The 26038-nt window shown below is 35.8% G+C and overlaps 2 protein-coding genes across 4 annotated transcripts in view; one reads left to right on the forward strand and one right to left on the reverse strand.

Annotated features, from left to right (window-relative positions):
* The window catches only part of LOC106672275 (potassium voltage-gated channel protein Shal), a 107333-nt gene extending 101560 nt beyond the window's left edge, over positions 1 to 5773 (reverse strand). For all 3 annotated transcript variants that reach the window (XM_014403578.2, XM_024228422.1, XM_014403588.2), the window contains exon 1: positions 4475 to 5773. In XM_014403578.2, coding sequence (XP_014259064.1) covers positions 4475 to 5589 — 1115 coding nt within the window. In that variant the 5' untranslated portion in view covers positions 5590 to 5773. The remainder of the gene's footprint in view (positions 1 to 4474) is intronic.
* An 8558-nt stretch (positions 5774 to 14331) lies between these two features.
* LOC106671142 (ras-related protein Rab-7L1-like) lies at positions 14332 to 25982 on the forward strand. The gene is made up of 5 exons (XM_014401999.2): positions 14332 to 14459; positions 18842 to 19060; positions 22087 to 22268; positions 24960 to 25081; positions 25323 to 25982. The coding sequence occupies exons 1-5, from the start codon at positions 14342 to 14344 to the stop codon at positions 25435 to 25437; spliced, it is 756 nt and encodes a 251-aa protein (XP_014257485.2). The 5' UTR covers positions 14332 to 14341; the 3' UTR covers positions 25438 to 25982.
* Positions 25983 to 26038: the final 56 nt, after the last annotated feature.

A 26038-nucleotide genomic window follows, 5' to 3' on the forward strand; every position in this document is an offset into this window, starting at 1 on the left:
ATTTAATTTTGGGGTATTTTAAAAATAAACGGCTCAAAAATGAATAGGGATATTTTCAATTTTGAAATATTTACAATCGCGATCATTTTTATTTTATTTTTATTATAAATTGCATTAAAATTTATTAGAAATTATTATGTTTTTTTACTAAAGAAAAATTTAATTAAGGGATTTTGAAAATAACAAAATAAAAGGTTTTAATTCCATAATTTGTTGTTATTTGTTAATTGGACACAATAACTGTTTAAACGATTGATACCGTGTATAATGTTCTCTGTTGGCTAAAATCTCTGGGCACCTGTTCGGTACTGTTAATAAGGTTGTTACTAATTTCATAAGGCATTTCACTCCATAGAGGTTGCAACGCTGCACTCAGTTATTGCAGGTCAACTGGATGCGGATGGTGATCGAAAAGCCTTCTCTGTAACGCATCCCACATGTGCTCAATGGGATTGAAGTGCGGAGACAATGGGCGAAGGGGCAGATGGGAAATTCCCAGGTTTTCTAAACATTGATGAACAAATCATGCATCCATGAGTTCTGGCATTGTCATCCAGAAATAGAAAATCTCTGCCAATGAGATCCTGGTTTGAGGGATGTAGTCTTCGATAATTTCGTAGACATAACGGAACCACGGTGAGACTGCCTTCAACAATATGGAATCCAGCTCGTCCTCCAGTGTAAATCCCAGCCCAGACCATTACACCGCCTCTTCCAAACTGCACTGAAGGTAGCGCGAACTAGGGCATTGTAAGCATTCCCATGCTCTCAGTAGACTCTTCGGCACCTGCTATCACTATGCAGACAGAAACGCGACTCGTTAGTTAACATAACTGCATTCCAAATGGTATTCTCTTCTAGGCGCCCGCTGCAGCATATTCTCCTGAGTTGCTGCAGGGTATCTCAAAGGGGCAATATTAATACTATGTGAGGCCAACTTCCAACGAACGCTTATGAGTCGTTTGAGTTGGTAAAGGCATTGCCAAAACATTTCGTACTTCAGTTAGGATCTGGCGGGCACTATGGAAAGGGTTCCGTCTTGCAGCACTAGCAATATTTCTGTCCTCCCTTAGCGTCATAATGCGCTGACATCCACTAAAGGACGCTATTGACACTTCCAGTCTCTCGGAATCGGGTTAAGCCCGGGAGACCACGCTTTGAGAAACGCCAACTGCCTCTGCGATATCCACTTCCCGGTGACCTCGATGACTCATTCTTACAACAATACTGCGAACTTCTGGTTCAAGATTAAGTCTTTCCATGGTTAAAGAGAATACAACTGGATGAAAATGGAGAAAACACGAGAAAAGGCGTTTGTTTACAAAATAAGTAATCATCGTGTTTACTATTCTTAAGCAAATCTGTTATTAAAAATGAGGATTAACATTTGTTTGTTTTTGGTTTGTATTTTCTGCTTAGTTTTATCTACCTAACAAGAATATATCGGTTAATTTAATTAAAATTAATAGAATAAGAATAAATTACAAATATCCCTATTCATTTTTGAGAAGTTTAGGTAAAAATGTTACGAGACATCCGGTTAATATTTTTCTGTCCGGCACTGTGTGCAGGAACTTATGCACGTAGTTTGATCATTTCAGATCATCAACCTCGCCATTTTGCAGACATACCAAAGCAGCGACGATACCACGTTTTATGCTTTATGGGTGGTCGATGCAGAATACAATTGCTTCCTCCACCGCGACCTAAACATATCTATTGTCGAACCCCCAATATATAGCCAAATCTTGCAAAGTGAGTTATTGGGTATGGGATCCCATGTTCCCTCTTCGTGAATCTCCTTGGGTATGAGAAATGTCTTACAGATGTGGCTGTACCGTAAAAGGGCCAACGCTTTAATTCGCGAAGGATATGTGCCGATGTCTCAGTTTCGAGGATACCATTAATTGACGAGATATTTAAAAGGTAATAGGAAAAAGAATTCAAAAATTGGCCGATCCCCCCCCTTAACATACATATTGGGTTGTCCGGAAAATAATGCAGGATTTTAAGTTTTCATTAAAAAAAATCTATATAAAATATTCTGTTTACGTTTACAGGATTACTCATTTGTATGNCTACTCAGACGGAATTAATAAGTTACCAACACGTTGGGAGAAATGTATTGAGAGTATGGGAAATTATTTTGATTAAAGAACATTGCTTTAAAGTAACTAGTTCCTTTTTTTTTGTTTAATACCAAAATCCTGCATTATTTTCCGGACAACCCAATAGTTTTTTCATCGGCGAAAGCAATGTAACAATAACTGTTTAACTGTCGAACAATCTTAAAACATAAGAAACATGCACAAGAAACGTGCTACGTAAATTGAAGTAATAGTAAAAGTAAGTCAGATTACAGCGCAAAGCAAGCAACTTCATAAAAACCTTTGGATGACTTAAGGTACCTTCCACGAGTACTCGTTTCCGTCTGGCATTGTCAAATGTCCGTTTCGGCCATGGCCGACCAAAATGGTTAGAAACGACAGGTTCGTCAACCTCCGTAAGTCGAAACAATAGTAAAAGTAAGTAGCAAAAACATTAGTAAAAAGCAGTACCAAGGTCCTGCCTTGTATTTTAACCCTTCCTGAACGGACACCCCTCAATAACGGACAAAAACTTTCTTGCTTCGTCATTGATGGGTCTCAGTGTACATTTTTTGGTCAAATTTCAATTTTGGCGATCGATTCTAAATAAAACAATGGCCGACCAAATAAATTTATCACCCCCCCACCACATGAAGAAATCTCACACATTTGTTTTAAGGCTTACCTATAATTTTTGTCCGGGAAAACAATAGAATATAAATGTCGGTCAATCTTAAAAAATATATGAAAAATATAAAAAAGAAGCGTACTGCATTAGCCGAAATATAAAAATTAATGAAAAAGTGCAAAAACTAATATTTACTGTACATACGGAAGAAAGACCAATCAAAAATTACCAATAAATTGATAAACTGTTGAGACAATAAATAATAGATTGTTACATTAAATACTTAAGGGGAAAGGTTGTTAATTCAGCGTGCCCAATAATTAATTTTTCAATATAACATTTTCAATTGTTTCACGTCAAAACATAAATTTTACAAACAATATCAAGCTCATTGTCAAGCAAAAAATAAGTGACTATTCATTTTTACAAAAATATTCAAAGTAACGGACTGAATAGTAACTGTAAAAGAAAGTCTCTTTTAGTAAACAAAAAGTTATGAAAAAGAAAACAGATTTAAACATACACACACATGTACATACACAATCTACTGGTTGTATTCAATCTAAATGCTTGTAAATATAAATATAAAAAAACTATAAAGAACTAAGAAGATAACCTTCGTGATAATAGAAAAATAGTAAAACTAAATTTGACGACGGCCAAACATACAAGTGTGCATTTGGATGACATGAGCACGAGAGCTTTTTTTTCCGTCTGGGCATGTCAAGGGTCAGTTTTGGAGCCTTGTCAAAACAATATGAACTGGCTAGAAATTTCATTTGTTTACAACTGGCAGTTTAATCCATACCAACTTTCAAACTATAAGCTATTCTTAAATTTGAAATATAGTTTGAATCAAACGGGTCTGATTTCCTGAGGCTTCACTTTCGAACGATATTTGAACAAGATTGATTTTGAAAATTTCCTCATCTTCTTATGCGCTCGATTATATTGTGCATAAAAATGATGAATTCCATGATAACTTAGTTTGAACTTGTATGATATTCCATAAAAGTAAAAATCAAAAAATGGAAATATTGAACAAAATCAGGTACTGACTGAAATGAAAATACTAGATACTATAAAGAAAAAATGTGTAGGTTTGTGTTTTCTATTGTTTAAATCAATGAACTAAATAATTTTGTACTAAAAAAACAACAACTGAACAATACAGTTTAAATGGATTGAAGTCTTTGAGTAATGAGAGGTCCTGCCGAAGTGAACCAAAACTAAAAAATCCAACTTGTGCTGTTACATGTTTCTTTACATATCTGAGAATTCGTGGATAGTTGCCAAGTGAGCCAAGGAATCACAGTCTTAAATTAGATAACAGTTAACATTGTAACTATTTTGATTCCGTCCTAGCCGGGTATCGAACGGTTAGAGGCAAAACTATTTTGCGAATCGAAATGCGTTTGAGAAAAAAAATCAAATTAAACACTTTTATATTATTTTTTTATGACAATTAAAATTTGAAGTTTATAAAAATACTGCAGTTATTATAATAACATTGCTAGTCCTGCGCATCGCATGTGATTCAATCAATACGTGTCACCCAGTAAGTCAGTTCCGACTGACATTGCAGCTCTTTTGAAAACCATGCACCCCACTGCACCTAACAGGCTGGTTAATTTGTAACTGATTTGTGATGTTTTAAATGCTGAAAAGAAAATACTAAGGTGAAAATAAGGTGATGTGTGATGGGTGTTAAATGAAGCACGTGATAAAAACAGATGGACTAGGTAAACACGGTACGTACCCCAACGTGGTCATCGTGACGATGGTATACCAAAACGCCGCCGGTATCGAAGTGAAATTGGTGCCGTCCACGTTTTTCTCTGCGTAAAACATGACGGTGGCGAATATAATAATAGCCATGGCCAAGGAGAAGACGAGGAACCCTAGTTCCGAAGCACACGATTTCAACGTATAACCTAGAATACGGAGTCCTTGGGAGTGTCTGGAAAACTTGAAAATCCTGAACACTCTAAATACTCTTAAAGTGACGAAAGCCCCCGAAACATCGTCATTGTCCGTTATGCCCAAACCGATATAGTAAGGCAAAATTGCGACCACATCAATTATACTCATAACACTCCGTACAAATTTACAGCGATCCGGTGCGGCGAACAATCGGAGGAGGTACTCGGCCGTGAATATCATAACGCACGCCGTATCCAAACAGAAGAATACGATTTTGTACCGCTCCCCGCAAGGTAGAGTACCGGCTCTTCCTGGCCTATGACCGCAAGGTACCGTTTCCACGACGTTGGCCATCACAGATACAGCAATGAAAAACCCTGTAACATAATAGAAGACGAGGGCGGCTGTCGAAGTATGGGGATTTTCGAAAGCCCTCCACATCTTCTGCCTTATGTTGGTCAGCTGCGGCAAATTCTGATCTCCGTTCTCGGACAGTTTATCGTCCATAAGTCTCTCCGCGTTCTCTCTCTTCCTATCCCTGTAGTCTTCATAGCAGCAGTCGCCGATAACGTCAGGCAAAATGCCGAAAAACGCGAGCTCTTCATCGTAACTCGTCAGGCATTCGTGTTTCGGGTAATGGAGTTTCCCCGTCCTATAATAGTTCAGTATGTGGCGAAATATATCCGGGTCCCTGTCGAAAAAATACTCTTTACATTCCTCGTCGTAAAAAAACTCGCGTTCGTTGGACCCGAGGAGGGTGTCAGGATATTTTTCCAATGTGTTCCTCCACGTTTCGAACCTCCGGCCAGAAACGTTTATCAGCAGTTTCTCGTCGTCGGCCTTTCTCCTGTCTTTGGGTATAGGGGCGGGTGGTAGAGGATGGGTCGCTATAGGGACCCAACCTATGGCCGCCGCCCGGGCAAAAGGAAGCCAAGCGGCGACCGAGGCCATGCTATGAGGTGGAATCTTCCACTACACCAAACGCCTCTCACACCTTCCACTCGTCACACCGGATCACATCGCCTCCATCCACACCCTTGTCCATCATCCCATCCACTGTCGTACTACACCCGGCACAACATACCTACTGATGAAACCAAGGACGATTCCCCTTCCTACTCGGTTCGCTCCCTCTCCTACCAGCCGACTAGATTGATTTTTCCTCCTGGTGCAGAACGTGCGAGCTCTCTCGTGGCCCTCTCCCGTAACGTCGGCTCGTTCCTATGACTACCCGCTACGTCACCCTTGCTTTACTTCTTACCCTTTCATTTCAGATTCTTACGCGCCTATCGCCACCCACACCGGACTCGTACGCTACCGGCAATTTTTTATCCAACCTCCGCAACAATCACACTCAAACACCTCTCACTCCTATAAATCATACAAGGTTATTTTTGAAAAAACTTTGTACTCATTGGCTTTCCTCCAGCTGTTGTTTTGGTTAGTAAACTGTGTATTCCTCAACAGAATAGATCGTCGTAAAATAAATAAACAACGAGAACAACACTTTTTCCATGTGTAGAGATTAGTGACCGTTAATCGATAGTAATTCAGATATCGTGAGATGCGGTACATCACACCCGACCGCATCTCACGATATCTGAATTACTTTTTCCATGATTTTCCTATTTGAATAGGAACCACATTTGGTTCCTAGACATGGTAATCAAACGCGCACCTGTTTTCACCCTGTTGCCTGGGACTATTAACTGAATAAAATACCACCCTCAATCAAAAATAATTTCTTAATATTCTTAATTTCTTATTTCTTAAACATAAATCGCAAACCATTTATCAGATATCAGGATAGCAGGAATAAACAGAAATATGTAATTATTCGTTTGTAATGAGAAATTAATGAAGATTGCTCCTTTTAATAATTCTGTGCAAGACAATTAACAAAAAGTGTGTGATAAGTGACAAAATAAAAATGCTACAAAAATCTTCTTAAAACGTTAATCCATTTATGTTTTGATGGTCGATTGACCAAGTTACTTCTTTCAATTAATTATTCTTTTTATGCAAGGTCTTCTTAAAACGTTTTTTTCTGGGTGAATGATTTTTGTTACTCAATTTTCTCATTTCTCAATTGTCAGTCGTATTGTCAGTTCCTTGTAATTCAAGCCTAATCTACTTACAGTGTAACAATTATTTTGTTGTTAGCAATTAGCAATTTGATTTAAATAGTTATTACAATATTAAATATATCATTGACAAACCACCTTTTTCACGTCATACTTTCAGCCATTCTAGGCTAATTAACTACTTTTATCTTGCCATTCCTACATTAGAGAAGTGCAAAGTGACCTTTTTTCCTACTGAATAAAAATTGTGAAAGGAAAAAAAGGGGCAAACTGCAAATTGGCACGGAAAAGGCACATTCATGAGCAAGTTGTGGTCAAAAATTAAAACCTATCGTCTAACAATTCCGCTTGCCGTCCGACTTGAAATAATAATGCCAATCTGATCCAATTAGCCAGGGAGATTTATTAATTGTGTCATATCCAGTGCAAGGATAATTCGTATTCGTTGAATCGTCTATGTAATAAGTTGACGACGAACCTGGAACCTTCAAATCAAATACGGAATTATCGCTGTCCCTGTAATCTCCTCTGGGTTCGCTCGGGCCCTTTTGACTGTACTAATGCAAATCCAGCAATTTGCATGAATAGTGTAATTTTTAGATGATGAAGTTCAGAAATTTGGGAATTTCCAGTTTGAATTTTGAATGTGTTTTGCTGTAAATAAATAACTCGCCGATCCATTACATCTATTGTTTTATTTCAATAACATTTTCTGGTCAAAGAGTCGATTTTTGTTTGACATATACATTGCTAGTAAATAGATTAAAAATTATTCAGGCATTTTCTTCTATGGCGAAAAACCGACCAAATTAGTTAGATTTGTTCTTTGGTGCCACGAAGACAAAGATAACGCCGACAGACTTCACCCTTCACGACGAAAGAGACTTGACTTGCAGAAAAATCACACAAACACAACACTGAAGATGGCGAAACGAGTCTGACAGACCAAAATGATCGACTCAATTACAGGTTCATCACCTTGCACACCATACGAAGAAATCTCAAATTTTATATTTACCAACCATAATAATAATTGATTGAAATGGGTTGAAAGAAACTGGTTTATTAATTTAAATTTTTAAGGAAGATTTTAAAAGCAAAAAGGTATCGATGAGAAGTTGGAACGTTAAAATGTCAAACTTTGTTGAATGCCTTTGATAGATTGCAAAATGCGTATTGATTTTTTTTATTTCCAAGCCCTTTCTGTAACCGAATCGAGTTACAGAAAGAATATTGGGCTTTTCAAAAAAAAAATTCATAGCCTATTTTTGAAAGATGAAGTCACTATTTTTGAAAAGAGGGCTTAAAGCTTAAGGAGTTTACGCAAGTATTTCTCTGCTTGTAAATACAAAATTTTTAAAAAATAAAAATATTAATAAAAGCTTAAAATTAAAAATTTCCTCCCAGGGGTTTTTGGGTGCAAAAATCGAATATCAATTTGGTTTATTACAAAAACCATATTTTAGCCTTCTGTAATTATTTATTTCAATATCTACGATATCCATGGCTAGCTTCCAAATAAAATTTGACTTAGTGATCCGGCGACCTAGTAACGTAGACTAAAATATTGTTTTTTTAGCAAGGAACAATGTTGATACTAGTTTTTTGTACCCTCTAAACACCACTCTCGTATTCAAATTTTTGAGAAAACCAAAAAAATAACTTTTTCCTTAAATTTTTTGTCTTTCATTTCGTAATCACAAAAATGACAATATCTTGGAAACAAGTCCACCTATCTAACGGAGACTTTAAAGAAATGTATATCGCTCTAAACTACTCGCAATTGCATAAATTTGGACTCTACAAAAAATTAAAACCGGAGATATAAAATAGAACATGAGGTTTTTTGATGATTTAATCCTTATTTCTCCCACTTTAATGTGATAAAATTTAAACTTTGTTAACATGGCTTTAAAAAAGAAAATTTACACATTCCAACGGTTCTAATAACGTTCATAATGGATAAGATCTGGTGTTTATATGAAGTTTTAAGAGGAACATCGAACATATACTAAAAAATCTTCCATCTTCTATTCAGCTAAAAAATGTTCATTATTTTGTTCGCTATATGCTATTACAACAAAAACTTAATATTTATTATAACGGATTCACAAATTAGATTAGGTTAGAGTTAGGGTTAAGTTAGGTTAGGATCGTTTTGGCTAGGTAGAGTTAGGTTAGGGTTATGAACTATTTAATCTTTTTTCTTTTCTTTCAAATGACACAAAATCTAGTCATTGTTAATAATTTCCACAAGAAGAAAAATGGAGCTTTCCAACGGTGAACCTCGAATTTGGTTAGGTTTCAGAGGGTTATCAGTTTGTAAGAACACCAAACATACACCACTAAAAATTTCCCCCGGCTATCCAGCTCAAAAACGCTTGCTTTCTGTCTGCTATAAAAATTCTTTTTTCTATTCAAACTTTGCAAGAACAAAAAAAAATTGTATTTATTTTAACACGGATGTATTTTTAAGCTGGATCCACAAATTAGTTTAGGTTAGGGTTAGGGTTAGGTTAGGATCGTTTCGATTAGGTAGGGTTAGCTTAAGGTTATGAGACTATTTTTTCTTTATTTCTCCCATTAATAATGACAAAAATCTAATCATTGTTAACAAAATTTACAAAAAGAAAAATACTTTCTAACTGTTGTAATAGCTAAATTCATTAATTTCGTGGTCCGCTTGACCAATTAACATACTACAATTAATTAAGGTTTTTAGTTGAGATAAAAAAGTCAATGGCACGAAGTATACTTCACTAAAGCTCTCCGTGGCCATTTCATTTGTCGTCGAGAATCCAACCCGATTACATGACATTTGAAAAATGGCAAAAAAGGAGGGAATCGAGGTCACGAAAGCTCAGGTGGTAGAGCAGCGGCGTATCAAGCCAAAGATCGTGGGTTCAAATTTCGCTCGTGCCATTGACTTTTTTTATCTCAATTAAAAACCTTGTTGTAATAGCCTTGAATTTGAGTTATGAAATTTTCAGTGGAATACCAACACGTAGAAACAAGAAATTGCCTTCGACAGATCATGCCCAAAAATATTTATTTTTTAGTTGCTATGGAAATTCGTATTTCAGAGCATTTGCTTATCCTATGTTAAACAAACGACTGATATATATATAATATATTATATATATATTATATATATAATAACCTTGAAATACATGCACAACAAAGCTAGAAAATGATATTTTTTAAAAATTGGCAAGAACACTCAGACCATGTCTAGTATGTTTTGATCTATCATAAAAACAATCCGTTAAATACCCACTACCCGGCTTCTCTATTTACTAATGTACTACTATTTATAATGTCAGATTTAATAATAATTTAAATATTAATCCATTTATGTTTTAGTGGTCAATTGACCAAGTTACTTCCTTCAATTAATTATAATTTTTATGTAAGGTTTTGGTTGAAATGACAAAGTTCGTGTCACGAACGGGATTCGAACCCACGACCTTCGGCTAAATACGCCTCCGTTCTAACCACTTGAACTATAGTGACTTCGATCCTTTCGGAGACCATCTCTCCATCTCAACCTACGATAGCTGAAGTGGTACAGCAGCGGCGTATTTAGACGAAGGTCGTGGGTTCGAATCCCGCCCGTGACACTGACTTTTTTTATCCCAACCAAGACCTTACATAAAGAATAATTAATTGAAAGAAATAATTTAAATGTTATACCAGAGCGGGGGTTTGAAGCATTGGGAATCCAACGGGCAAACAATTTCTTCTTTAACCACAATTTACTATGCCGATTTTCAGAAATTTATTCCATGTGCGGCGTTTCAGTTTTTAAGAGATTAATCCTTTTTATATGGAGTTTTGTCGTTGTACCGTATCACCTCGATCCCTCTTCCATCTTGAGAGGATGTGTCTGGGCACCCAGTAGACATCGCTCGAAAACGGCTGATCGAAACTGAACAAATAAAGCGAGAATAAGCGGACTAGGATGATTTAAAGAGGATGGACTGACAACTGGTTCAACGTCGCTTTACAATAATTCCTGTTAGATAATGGAAGAAAATGAGGATCGATTTGAAAAACATCGGAGGAATTCGAATTACTTAACAAATTGCTATTAACAAATTATAATGTACTTTTTACCTTACGACCCAAATTTATGTCGCTTCTGCCTTTTTAACAGTTAAATTTATTTTCTAATTGGGAAAATTATAAAACTAATTTGCAATCAACAGATTTAAATTCATTGCAACGTACACTATTGATTGTCCTGAAACAGTAATAATTAAGCTGGGTAAGTTATGAAGCGTCTGTAAATGCTAACGTCAGCTGATCACTGAACCAGTCCTGGGTCAATCGATATTATTGCAGCTCAAAAGCTAATCCTTCCCAGAGCTAATTACGAGGCTTGCTCGAGACCCCTGACAAATCGCTACCATTCAGCCATGTTTCAGGCCGCTGTCAAACCACGACCCATTTTAGGTCCGTTACCATTTTAAGCGATACAACAATATCCATCTGGAGTCAGCAACCTTTCAAAAGTCCCATTAAAAGCCAATTTATCTTCCATGACCAAAAACCAAATCCTACCGCTAACAATTGACTTATAAACGATTGTTCTTTTATTGCAAAAAGAAATTCCACATAAAACGAAGCCTTGAACCAAAGTTGGTTGATATATGAGACAATAAATTACATGTTAAATCGTAAATATTTTTTGAGAAATTATTTATTTACCACGAATATATCGAAATTGTTCTGCTAAACGGGTTGGTAGGATGGCCATACAAGAAAATAACAGGATCGGAGAGCATGCTAAATTTTTGCCAATAAGAAAAGTCTGATTTTAATAACCTGCAGAATTTTTCTTAAGAAACCATGCCCGACAATGTTGACAGTTATTTTATTATTATTATGATTACTATAGAACGAAAAGTTCGAAAAATCCGAAAAAACTAATGGTCATAAAAATTAGAGATCGTAGAAGTCAGGAGAGGCGTAGCACAGACAAATTTCGCGCCGTTTAAGAATTCAATTTTTATTCCAATCGAAGTGGTCAGTCGGTTAAAATAGGTAAAATATTCTTTGAAACTCATAGAAGGTCAAAAGTTCAATTGCGAAAAGCATCTCGTCTGAGATTCGAAATTGTACAGAGAAACACAGTATCACGGAAGAAGTTACATCACAATCGATTCGCACTATCTTTCCGTAGTATAGTAAATACTTGGTATTGGATTTGAAACTGTGGACACGGGGATGTCTAACAACAAGATGGGTGGGTTGGTACATGTAAATAAAATGCAAAAGAACATTCAGCAATACTCATTTCTTAAATTTAGCCGTTTCCGTTCATCCTCACTGCTTTATCCTGTAAGAAACGATTTGAAATTTGCCGTATTCAGTAGAAGGTTTGTGTGGCCCTTGTCTTTGTAAAATGAGAATCTTACTAGTACTTATTATTTTATCCTTCAGGCCTGTCAAGCACTATAATAAAAACTGGAGTTTCTCAAGGATGTATCCTTGGTCTTTACGATATACACAACTGATATTCCTACTTCCTCAAACAAAGTCATCTCCACGCCTACGACACGGCTATCCTTTCTGAGCACAAGAGAATAATAATGAAATGTGTATAAGTGAGTTTCATGCTGAGAGTCACTGTGCCTTCTTCAGTGGAGGATTTGTGTCAATTGTTTAACTCGTGTCACATTCGTAAGTTTCTAAAATGTGAATCTTCTTAGTACTTATCACGGTATCCTTCAGGGACCCGTTCCTATAATCTAAAGTCCCTCAAGGAGGTATCCTAGGCTCGATCCGTTTTACAATATACACATCTGTATTCCTATTTTCACTGTGTCTGCATTATCCACGGTACATTAATCCATATGCATTTTAGTTAGTCCTATATGACCAAAGTAATTATTTAAATTTATTTAGAAATCGTGAGATGCGGTCTGGTGTGACGTAGGTTTCAGGGCACTCCCGACACGACACGCAAGAATGGCACAATACACACAAGACAAACACTTTGAGCCCTGAAGATGATCTCAATAAAGATCGAAACGTTCGCACGATAAAGAAAATGTTTTTTTGAAACCTACATCACACCAGACTCACGATTTCTAAATAAATATCGATTAACGGTCACTAATCACCACACATAATTATTTAAATTGATTTACACCAAAATACGCTACGAGTAAAGTAGGTAAAAATTGTTTTCGAATAAACCATTTTTAGTTTGTTATAGCATCCTATAAAACTATTAAATAGGAATTTTTATTGAAAACAAAACTGAACATTTCTGGGCTGAATTAGTAGCCGCAGGGCAAATTTTTTTCTCCGGCCGATGGCGGAAATTCTGCATAACAATTCATAACTCCTCTGCATTTGATGCAAATTCAACGTTATTACAACCATTGTCAAGCTGAATTAGCATATTTTTAGGCTGGGTCAACAAAGTTTAGATTTTATGACATTATAATTGGGCAAAATAAGGATAAGATCATCAAAAACGCCTCAAATGCTTTATTTAATATTTACGGTTCTAATTTATTTGCAGAGACCAAAGTTATACATGTATTTTAAAGGAATATAAATTGTTGTAAAGTCTCCGGTAGATAGGTGGACTTGTATCAATGTTATTGCCATTTTTGTTATATGGAAAACAATGAAAAACATATTAAAGCCGAAAATTTTGACGAAAATAGTTATTTGATGATTTTCTCAAAAATCTGAATACATCGGTTTTAGGAGGTAGAAAAAACGAATATCATCTTTATTTCTTTCTAACACAAAATTTTAACCTACTTTGTTAAGTCGCCCGGTCACTAAGTCAAAATTTTATTTGGAAGCTATCCAAAGGTATTGAAAAATAACAAAAAGGAGGGAAAATTCGAAAGGTTGGTGAAATGGTGAGTTGGTGTCCGAGTGGATCGAAGTCACGATAGGTCAAGTGGTAGAGCAGCGGCGTATTTAGCCGAAGGTCGTGGGTTCGAATCCCTCTCGTGGCACTAGCTTTTTCATTTCAACCAAAACCTTACATAAAAAGATTAATCAATTGAAAAGTAATTGGGTCAATAAACCACTAAATACAATTTTATTGTAGATATTGAAATACATGAATATAGTAAGCTAACATACGATTTTAGCAATACGCCAAATTGATATTAGTTTTTTCCAAAAATATTATTTTGGAAAAAAAGCGTCTTTCGGTTTTAACAACTTTTTATGTATCTAACCTTATCGAATTATTGATTATTGATCTTGCTCATTAGTTTCTTATTCTATGTAAAATTACAAATCTGCTGTTATATAATAACCTTGAAATAAATTCACATGAAAGTTGTACAGGTATTTTTCGACCTAGCATCACCAAAAAATTGTTGAAATCGCATGGTCCCAAGCCCACAGACTCCCCTTGTTAATAAGTACAATTTTTAATGAAGTACATTAGGATAAAAATTCAGTTAATACATATCGACACGGATCCGATTAAATAATTAATAAATCTTGATATGACTCCGTCAAGTCCTATAACGTTACATAACGTTGATATGTTATGTAACGCTCGCCCTCCCGTCGGCTTCACCCGGCTAAAAAGTCATGAAAGCCTCGTCGGCCCGTTGTCATCAGTGCGAAGAAGGATGGAGAAGAACACCGGCCGTAGGTCAGTCGCCGTCAAGAAAATCGAAGCAGAACAAACGGCAGACGAAAGCAGCGAGCCTGAAAGCGACAGCCATTATTATTACACTCCGCCGAATTGTAAGTATCACCATTATCGACAACAAATAATAAAATTGTCTGTCCAGTTGTTTTTGGACAGGTGGGTAACGTGTAATATCCACCTTTCTTAGTTCAGATTTTATGACGTTGTAAGTGAGACAAATAAGGAGGAAATCACCAAAACCACCTCAATTGGCTGCGTACTTGGGACCGTGGATTTCAACAAACGTTTTTTGGTGATACTAGGTCGAAAAATATCTGTACACCTTTCATGCGCATTTATTTCAAGGTTATTATATAACAGTAGATTTGTAATTGTATGTAGAATAAGAATGTTATAAGATATTTTATATCTCCGGTTTTAATTTATTTAGGTAAAACAAAGTTAGGACGTTGCATATAGTTTAGAGGGGCTTAAATCCCTCTAAAGTCTCCGGTAGATCATTGGAGTCGTTTCAAAATAATCATCCCCTTTGCGATTTTTTTAAATTAAAAAAATAAGTAGCATTTCGAAGACTAAAATTTCAAGTTTAGTTTTAGCCCATAAGATTGACCTAAGATTCAGTCTGACACCTAGTATTAGATATCACCTGAGCCTAACTTCAGTGGACAGAGAGAAGATGGTGATGATGATGAAAGGAGACTGGTAAGTGGCGGTTTATGTCATCATTGGATCCATGTTAGGTAGATGTTTTCTCAGATGCTATTGACCTATGGTCTTGTCATTCTTCTGAGCCTTCTCAAACTGTAGTAGTGATTTTGCCAATTCTGGTGTGGGTTGTTTTAGCATAAGTTTACTGCGTCTAGAGCCGATAGAGATTAGCAACTTCTGTTTTTGCCTATCTTAGATCCAGTCCAGAGGGAGGATTCTGTGTTTGTTTTTGTTATCCCAAGAGTCGATAGCTAACCGTCTTGCAGATCCTCTTCAAGCCAGTGCGTCTACTTTTTCGTTACCCAAATTCTTTTGCGTCCTCCACCCAAGATATTATGTTTCCCAGGTTTTTCCAGATTTTGGTTGCACTTATTGACTAGTTTTGATGTGAAGTTTTTTACATGGTGATGCTTTAATAGCTGCTTGGCTATTCGATCTTATGAGGATTTCTTTTTGTCAGTGAAACTACTTTCCAGTCAATGGTTTTAATAGAATACAACTCACAATTCTCAAGTAGCTTCTGTTTTCCGGTGGATAGAATCTCCCTCGTCAGTCCCACTTTAAGCTCTGAGCAGAGGACAGTCAAGCAATAGGTGCTTGGTATCTTGAGCCATGATGATAGTGGTTCATCAAATTACTAGTAGTTCCCTTGATTCCATTGTTGAGTAAACGAAAGGAAAGAGCAGTTTTGCCGGGGCTACACTAATCCCTTCCTCCCAATTTCCTCTCCTACTTCCACATCAGTCTCAATACCATCAGCGAATATGTTGATAGTTGCCAGTCTTGAGTCCTTTTGCAACTTTGTAAGCACTTTTTCTGATGAACCATTTTTTGAAGGTAATTGATCTGCTGGTACCCATGATATCATCAAGTTTTTTCCCCAGGTTTGGAGATTTTGGACTGCATACACTGAACGGAGCAGACCGACGTCTGGCGCGGGACTTCAAGAACACCGCAGTAGGTCTTGCAACGTTCATCTGCTATGAACTGTCGAGGTCATCGTATTTTTATATATGATAGGTTGGCGCCTTCATTGCAAAAAAAAATATAAATAAATTTAAAAAAAAAACAGCAGTGAATACGTTTTCACAGTTTAGAGATAAATCGTAGAAGAGGCTTATCCTACTCATCATAGGACATCGCAGTATGCTAGCAAAATTTGTCCGATGTGTCCTACCGGATTTATAGGCGTCCTTGGCTCTATATGGGGAGCGAGTAGAAATGCCACGCATTGATTTATTTGAGCCTATTGCTTCCTTTTTCCGATTTTTATAGAAAACTGATATAATCTACAATAAATAATTTAAACGTATATTCGCACAAATGTATAATGTGAGAGATCCGGTTGTGAAATATTGACTGCATCCACATTAAATTTAGTTTGTATAAAGCGCTGGAGGAAAATCGAGTACTTTATCACTTTAATGGAGTGAAAGTTTTTTTTTTATTTTGTACCAGAAAGAGTGTGTTTAAGAATGAGTGAGATTGTAAGAATAGATGTATGTTTAAGTTTAAAATTCTATGCATTGGGAGAAAAAATGGCTTGCCCTGGAACCTAACTTTACAAAGCAAGAGGTCGAATAAAGCCCAGTAGACTAACAGGCGTATAAAACTAATAATAAAGTATTTGTATATAAAACAGTATAAAGTATTAATTAATGTTTTGATGTAAGGTTTTGGTTGAAATGAAAAAGTTCGTTTCACGAGTGGGATTCGAACCAACGATCTTCGGCTAAATACGCCGCTCCTCTACCTCTGGAGTAACTCCCCATCTCAACCTACAACCTTTCGAATTTTCCCTCCTTTTTGCCATTTTTCAAATGTTGTGCAATCAAGATTAGATTGACATTTGAAGTGGCTACGGGAAGCTGTTAGTGAAGTTATATTTCGTTGTACTTATTAAATTATAAAATATATTAAAATGTTTTGTATATAATGTGGAAAATTGCTGATGGCAGCGTTCATTGAATAGGGCCCGTACCCTTTTTACACCGGGCTTAATCGGTTCTCGAGCAATCGAAGATTGATTATGAGATGTTCCCGTGTTTTGTTCGTGAATAAGATTTTCCCTTTTTTGCCACGACTTGAAATATGATGGCCTTTTTTGAAGTTATCTTATAGGCATTAATTATGTTGAGTTAATTTTGAGAGTATAGAAGCGAAAATTTATGTCTTGAACGTTCTGCTGGTCTGATATGATGGCCCATCTTGTAAAATTAACTTTTCTGGATTCTTTTTTGTCTCTATGAGCATTTTCTCTGCCGCTTAAAAAAGGTGTGACATGAAAATTATCTGGACAGTTTCATTGTTGATGACACTTTTGGATTTGGGTTGATAGTTCCATCGATTCTATTTTTAATTATACATTATTTAAATATATATAATTACAAAGTATAATATATGAAAAATATTAATTTTTCTAACGTACGGTGGATAACTGAACCTCTTTCGTGGGTTGAGGTTAGGTTAGGTAAGGTTTATAGTAACTCTTTTGAACGAATTATTATTACGGTACACTGTAGCTAATTTAATACTAATTAAGTATAATGATTAATTTTCAAATTAATTAATCCTTAATTAAGGTTTTTAGTTGAGATAAAAAAGTCAGTGTCACGAGCGGGATTCGAACCCACGAACTTCGGCTAAATACACCGCTGCTCTATCACCTGAGCTATCGTGACCTCGATCCACTCGAACACTTTCCATCTCTACCCCACCTTTTGAATTTTCCCTTCTTTTTGCCATTTTTCATTTACCTCAACCAAAGCCTTAATTAAAGATTAATTAATTGAAAATAATTTATTTTTAAATGAAATGGCCAAGGAGAAAAATGGCAAAAAGTAGGGAAAATTCGAGAGGTGAGGTTAAGTTGGGAAGTTAGACTCCGAGTGGATCGAGGTCACGATAGCTCAAGTGATAGAGCAGCGGTGTATTTAGCCGAAGTTCGTGGGTTCGAATCCCGCTCGTGACGCTGACTTTTTTATCTTAACCAATACCTTTCATAAATTAATTAATTGAAAAATGTTAATTGGCCAATCGGACCACGAACTGTAATGGAATTAATAATAAAATTAATAATTCTTGTTTAAAATTAGATTGATTGTCAGAGAACTTCTGAATGTTGTAAGCATTTCAAAAAAGGGTCGAATAAAAAAAAATTCAGTTTACATAGTTGAACAAAGGAGTTTCAGGATAGACATTTTAAATTTTAAACCTCACCCACCAAATTATTATTTTTTCTTTCTTCTTTTCTTTCTTTTTTTTACATAACAGGCAGGGACTCTCTGATCGCTCCTCAGCTTTCGCTGAGACGAAATCAATAGCTCATTTTCTATTGATCCAATTACTTAGAAGGCAAATTATGGGGAAAAAGTTGACTTGTTGAAAATTTACGGCCGGATGATCAGCCAATCGACAGGGATCGACGTTCGACGTTTCAGGTTAACACAGCAGGCCGGAAATTGCGTTCGGAGGATAGATTCGCCCCTTTTATTATAAATCACCATCATATGTCGGTTAATCCATTCTTCAACTTTAGAAATGTAAACCTTTTGTTTCATGTATTGTGAATTGTAAAATTTGCATCGTTCTAACGGTACAGCCGTCAGTTTAAATAGTAAATCACTGGGACCCGTTAAAAGCTTTTTGCGTTGAAGTTAAATCAGTCAAGTTAAATAATTGAAGTCTGGGATACCAAAAACGGTTTAATATTAACTTTGGCGTACTGTCTCGAGGTCCGTTAATAATTTTATGTGTTCTCTTTTTTTAGATCTAACTGGCAGTCTTTCGCCGAGGAAAGTACCCGAGAAACTTTTCAAGGTGATTATAATCGGGGATCCGACAGTCGGGAAAACGTCTTTTATCCAAAGGTACGTTCGTAACTCTTTCTCCAGGGAATACAAGAGCACGGTTGGCGTGGACTTCGCCTTGAAAGTTCTTCACTGGTACGGATCTCAGACGATTAAACTACAGCTGTGGGATATTGCAGGTAGTCAACCAAATCAAAACACAGAAAACAATTATTAGAAAAAGAAAAATAGATAAAAATCTATTTTGCTGGTTATTTCCTACCATTCCGGTCCGCCTGATCTCGCTATCCATTAGTGAAGATGGCGAGAGCAGAAACACGTCTGACAGACAGTAGGGTAGGGTAAGAAGACTAAAATGAACCAAGCTACAGGTCCAACAACCCACATACCCTAGAAATATCAAAAATTTATGTTTTGCTTATTTTTAGTTTGTTCCTTTTTTATTATGATTTCTTCGATATCAATGGTAAAGTGTGAAAAATTCGAATTTAGTAGTCATAATCTCGTCTAGACCAGTCTTGAGATTTTAACATAGATATGTTTTTAGTTTGGATAAATGTTTGCATGAACATTTTCGAGCGGGGAGCCGAGTGGTTAGCATGAGAGACTCTCACGCGGCGGTCGTGGGTTCGATTCCCACCGTCGCCTCTGGCCCTTTTTTCACAATAACCCCCCCCCCCCCCAGTTTGAAAACACATATATGAATTGTCACATGGCTAATATGCATAGTTCAAAACGCAAAACAAAAAAAAAACATTTTCGAGTAATCGATTTCGTGTTAACGGTGAGTGCGTATGGGTTGGTTCAGGTTAAAAATTGTTAGGCTAGGTAAGGTTACGAACGGATTAGGTTAGGTAGCTAGGGATGGAGTAGGCTAAGTTAGGCGGGTTTGGGGTTAAGGACAGGTATAGTTTGGTTATGTGGGTTTAGGGGTAGAGTAAACTATCTCATTTTGCCTCCTTTTTACCATTTTTCAAATGTCGTGCAATCTATTTGATTCTCGGCGACAAATGAAGTTGCCACGAATAGCTTTATTGAAGATGTACTTCATTTTACTTATTAAATCCATTAGATTCATGGTCCAATTGACCAAATAACTTCTTTCAATTAATTAATGTTTATGTAAGGTATTGGTTGAAATAAAAAAGCCAGTGTCACGAGCGGGATTCGAACCCAGGACTTTCGGCTACATATGCCGCTGCTCTACCACTTCAGCTATCGTGACCTCGGTCCACTCGGACATCAACTTCCCATCTCAACCCCACCTTTTGAATTTCCCCTCCTTTTTGTCATTTTTCAAATGTCGTGTAATCTATTTGATTCTCGGCGACAAATGAAGAGAGCCACGGAGAGCTTTAGTGAAGTATACTTCATTTTGCTTATTACATCTATTAGGTTTCGTGGTTCAATTGACCAAATAAATTTTTTTCAATTAATCAATTTTTAATTAAGGTTTTGGTTGAGATAAAAATGGCATTCAAAAATGGCGACGGCAGCGGCGTATTTATCCGAAGGTCGTGGGTTCGAATCCCGCTCGTGATACTGACTTTTTTATCTCAACCAAAACCTTTTTTAAAAATTAATTAATTGAAAAGAATTTATTTGGTCAATCGAACCACGAAACCTAATAGGTTTATTTCAACTATGATATGGATTGAGTCGTGAATAAAACTGGTTTAGGTTGTAAAATAATTCATTCAGTTAATTTTATGATACATTAAATATTGATTATAAAATAAAATATTGAGTAAATTATCTAGAAATAGGAAAATATCTTCTGATCAAATTTAATTAGCTCAAATATGTGAATGTTTTTGTTAATTAATAACATTTTAATTTAAGTTAATTGAAAACTGGATAGATAAATGAAGATTATCATTCCGCTTTTTTCTTGTCGAATTTTTATCAGTAAATGTTTAGTAAATTACATCTAATTGCCTAATAACAGGCTTGTCGACGGATTGCAATGTCATTCCGGAAATTCCTTGTGATGTTTTAATTGGCTTTCATCTTTATTAGTTGGACGTAAAGTATTGCCCTCTTTCTTAATTTTCTATGTTGTCGTCATGTTTTAATAGGTTTTAATGTACCACTGTGGTGATTTGTGGACGGATACCCTTCCCATTTCTGGTCTGTTATTTGAAGAAGGGTCACATCAAAAACACACAACAATAAAGCGGGGAAGATACTTACCCGATGCATCGCTATGCGACGCTACCCGATGCTACTCGACGCCTTGTTTCGTTTTGGTAGGGTGTGCACGTCTATGCGACGTCAAGCCCACGCCACGTACAGTCACACAGCGTGTATCACAAATCAGTATCACAATCGCAACGCCTCTTTTGTTCTTAATGCATTATTTTGAGCAAAACCTTGAAATAAATTGTTAGTTAAATTTTATGACCACAACCATGTAATAAATTGTTTGTTAAATTTAATTGTTTTAAATAAAGTTATTCTGGTATTTTAATAAATTTTCTGCCTAACCATCACAATTAAATAAAATTTAGAAAACGAATTTTTGATCTCGTTTAATTTGGTTTAAATTAAAATAGGACTGTTGTAATTAATATGACGACAAAATTACATATACATAGTTTGAAATAAACTACAAAAAATATGAGTGTCCGGTTCTGACGCTACTTGACGAAAATGGTATAATTGTATGAGCAAAACCATGAAATGAATTGTTAGTTGAATTTTATGAGTAAAACCGTGTAAAAAATTGTTCGTTAAATTCATTATACCAAAAAAAGGTATTCCGGTGTTTTGTTCAATTTTTTTTCCTAATCATCATAATTAAATAATTTGAAAAATTCATGAATTTTTGATCTCGTTTAATTTGGTTTACATTAAAATAAGAATGTTGTAATTAATATAACGACAAAAATACATGTAGTTTGAATAAAAATATGCGTGTCCGATTCTTTTGTCGTCGACTGTACTCGATGCTACTTGATGACAATCTGTACAGTGGGGATCGCAGAGCGTAGAGTAGCGTAGCGTTGCATAGCATCAGGCAGATGTGCATAAAATCGTATGGAAAATTGGACTTTGGATTCGCGTCGGGCAGCATCGGGTAGCGTCGCATAGCGATGCATCGGGTGTGTTCCCCGCTTAAATGCTAGTTTAAAAAAAAAGATCATGATTTGTTACATAATTTTATTTATGCCCTGCTAATAATAAATTGTTCATGTTTTTTTAGGCCAAGAAAGATTTACTTGGATGACAAGAGTGTACTACAAAAATGCGCACGGATGTATAATAATGTTCGATCTCACAAACAAAACCTCATTCGACAATTCGTTGAAATGGAAAAAAGATTTAGATTCGAAATGCTCTCTCGGGGACGGATCTCCCGTCCCTTGCATGCTGTTGGCTAACAAAGTATGTTATTTTATGAGTTTTAATATTGTCTAAAAAAATCAAAATCTAAAATCAAAACTTATTTTTTTAAATATGCGAAATGCTTGTGTTTTTTTTAATTCTTTTTGGGAATTCTTCAATTTAGTGGAATGGCGTTTTTTCGGTGTGAGACGATCAAATTTAACCATTTCCGAAGCCTATGATCTCTGGATTTCTCTCAATCTCAACTAATCTCTGGATTATCATATATTTCATTTATTTTTATTACAATTTGTACAGACTAAATATATTGTGAAATGATCAATCCAATATTTTTGATTTCACTTCGTTACATCCTGAGGGGAGCCAGCAACTTGCTCTTCCAGCTTTTCTCAACTGTTACCTCAATGACTAGGCGGTCCTAAGACCATCTTCGATTCTGTTGCCTGACTGGATTGAATTATGTTTTTAACGATTATTTAAAATTATAAAGGTGTTGGTGATATAGCAGGGATTGTTGACAACGGTTTTGAAGACTTTGGATTAGAAGGAATGTATTTTTTGGATTTTTGAAGGTTTAGCGAATCTCCAATATCGTGGGTACTCTTGAGGTGTGGATTCCACGTTATCTTTGGTCAAGAACTCTCTCATGAACTTCTTTTGAACGCTTTATTTTATGGTTTCACTGATTTAGAGCTGTAAGGTTTAGCTTCTTTCTCCATGTGAATGGCACTATAGTTACCTTAGAGTGATTGTTGAATCTTTGCTTGACATTTCAGTTTTGTATTTAGGACTTTTTGCAAAAATTAGACTAGGTGTGGTCAAATTGTCTTTGATTATTATGTCAATACTACTTCAAATTGAGGTTACCTAATGAAGGAGATCATCCACTACCAGTGACCATTAGAGTGATAGTACCTTTGGGGCAGCCTTTCAGTGGTTGTATTGTACTTTTTTTCCTTCCCAAATAACAAAGGGGATTAAAATTATGTAATTGAAAGTTATAATTTTACAAATTTAAGTGGAATATGAGGATAAGCGAGAGGAATTTGATTGAGCTTGAACTTACCGGTCAAAAGAAACGTTCCAGCTAGAAGACAACAAAACGGCCCAGAGGTTTTCCTTTCTCATACAAAATGATGAATTGGTGGTGGAAATTGGGGTCCAGTCAATGAAACTGGTTTAAATTGCAATATTCCTTTTGGGAGAGGTTTTTTACGGGCATGGACATAAAATGGCCTAACTTTGAGCACCACATGGTCCTCGGCCTCACAACAATCTTTCAAGTCGAACTGCTACCTATAGAAACATCTGCACATGAAATAATTAACAAACATCCACTATGTGTTATAAATGAGCTTTTTTTTTTTAAAGACCATGTGTCATATATATTGACTATGTGTATATTGAGTCAAGCATCTGATCGAGAGTGAAAATAGCAAGCTGAAAATCATTTTATGTTCTTTCTATAAGTACCAAGATCCATTATTTGAAGAGGCTGGTTCTACTCAAAAAATTGGTTTTGTACTGACCCGGATTTCGAGCACTAAATGTTCATACACAAACTATTCAGTTTTCCAAGCAGAATGTAGACAGTGACTTGAATCCCCTGCCAAGAAGTTTTTGAGTAGAACCATCCATTTCAATTATTAAATTTGTATAATCCATCAAAACAAATGGCTTTTGGGCCAAAACCCGTGCATGTGTTCGGCATATAGAGAAATGGGGTGCCTGTATAAATCAGTCAATAATAAATCTATCAATATCTTTTTGTTTGCTTTAACTGCGCTTTCCATCTCAGCTTGACATCTAAGGTCATTATTCACAAATATTTAGCTTTATGATCAGTCAGCTCATTCAATTATTTCGTGGCAAAGTGCAAAGCTCCATTGACAACGAGGTCATTCACCCCTAACGCATACACTTTTCATCTAGACACACTACTCAATTGAGTAAAACTAATTCGTTCTAATGTTTCACAGGTTTGTGGATGAGGTCTGCCCCGAAGGTTTTATCAGTAAATTAAGACGAATCCAAACTAGTATATAAATAGTAGATGATGGGGTTTGGTCTGCGAGTTGGCGAACTCATGTTGAACTGGCACACGGGCACTACTGGGTCTGTCTTCACTCGCGGGTTTTTTGTTTGAGTTATTCAAATGCGTTTCGGCATTACGCCATCTTTAGTGAAAAACTGTTACCGACCAACGAGCACGAAGACCACGCCCCCTAACGCAACGCCCCCAGCGACAAGCGACGGACGCAAAACTATATAAACCTTACTCAGACAAAATGACAGACAGTTTTTCGCTGAAGATGGCGTAATGCCGAAACGCGTTTGAATAACTCAAACAAAAACCCGCGAGTGAAGACAGACCCAGTAGTGCCCGTGTGCCAGTTCAACATAGTATATAAATGTTATCACTTCCTACTTGGAGGAGCACTTGTCCACATAGGGAAGCGTGTTGAAAATGAATATATATTGACGTAGGAGTATCCAAGTTGTTAGTTCATATGTAGATGAAAAAAGAACAGGTGATAAACAGCATTCTTGTAAGACACTTCTGTTGATTTTGCTCGACCCATACAATTTCTACCTAGTATTCACGAGAGTTTCAATCTTCTCAAATAAGTTATTCATGAGCTGTATGGAATCCTGTGCTCTGTTATGCTCCATAAGAGGCTTCTTTTCACTCATAAATAGTGTAATAAATGTTTCATCGTCAATTTTCAGTGTGACTTAGAAGACAGAAGGGTGGAACAGCTTGATATTGAATCTTTCCACAAGCAACACAACTTCATTGGATGGACAGAAACATCCGCTAAAGAAGGACTAATGGTCAACGAATCAATGAGGTACGTAATTTGGTACGGGTACGAACGGTAATTTTTTAACGTAAAATATAAATAAAGGCAATTGCTTCGTTATAAAAATACCTGTTTATTGTGCTTATCATGCTAGTTTTTACAAGAAAATCAATGAATTTTCACTTATAATATTCTAATCATCAATTATGTTAACATGACTTTTTTTCTTTTATTATATATAATTTATTTTATTATAACTCTACAAAACTGATTATTTGATAATTTGTAGATTCCTTGTTGAAGTAATCATGCAGCATGAAAGTGCAATTACTGCATCGTGTGAAACACGCTACGTCATATCGGTAGCACCTGGGGAAAAAGAAACGAAAAAATGTTGGTGCTGACGATCCAACACGACGTAATTAATTTACATAACAACCCTATAAAATAATTTCATACTTTCTGAAATTATTGTTTGTCAATGCACTAATTATCTAGTGACCCTAATTTAAAATCTAGTATTAAAATCTGGACCTCGTTATGGTCTGGTTAAAAAAAGAAATTCATTTGTTATCTGCCAAGCTTTCAACCTATTTTAAGGTCATCATCAGGGCAAAACAATATTAAAGCTGTTCACAAATCGACATAATTATGTTTTTGATACTTTTCCTTATTTCTTTTAAGTGCGACTCAGTTCCAACAATTCCAAAGGCATTTTTAAGATTGTTTTGAATTAATTGAATTTGTTTTTTGGTTTTTTCACCCAGACCATACCGATATCCAAATTATGTTTAAAAATCTAGCACCAAAATTTCATAAACTGATTCTAGTTCAAAATCTATCGATAATTATTTGGTCAGCGTTATCCTCATCCAATTCCCTTTTGAATGATAGTTTAATAAATATATTATATAATAAATACTTATGGTTATGTTATTTTCTAACAATGCATTTTTTTGTTTGCAAACAAATATATATTATTTATTGACTAGTAGAAATAGCTAT

This window comes from Cimex lectularius, unplaced genomic scaffold, assembly GCF_000648675.2.
Source record: "Cimex lectularius strain Harlan isolate CLEC.00 unplaced genomic scaffold, Clec_2.1 scaffold218, whole genome shotgun sequence".
NCBI classification, from domain to species: domain Eukaryota; kingdom Metazoa; phylum Arthropoda; class Insecta; order Hemiptera; family Cimicidae; genus Cimex; species Cimex lectularius.

What these genes read in the sequence shown, in the direction of transcription:
- LOC106671142 (XM_014401999.2), top strand. Translation starts at nt 14,342, where the DNA reads ATGGAGAAGAACACCGGCCGTAGGTCAGTCGCCGTCAAGAAAATCGAA. An exon ending in TTATTACACTCCGCCGAATT is followed by an intron (nt 14,460 to 18,841) that starts GTAAGTATCACC and finishes CTCTTTTTTTAG; the next exon opens with ATCTAACTGGCAGTCTTTCG. An exon ending in ACAGCTGTGGGATATTGCAG is followed by an intron (nt 19,061 to 22,086) that starts GTAGTCAACCAA and finishes ATGTTTTTTTAG; the next exon opens with GCCAAGAAAGATTTACTTGG.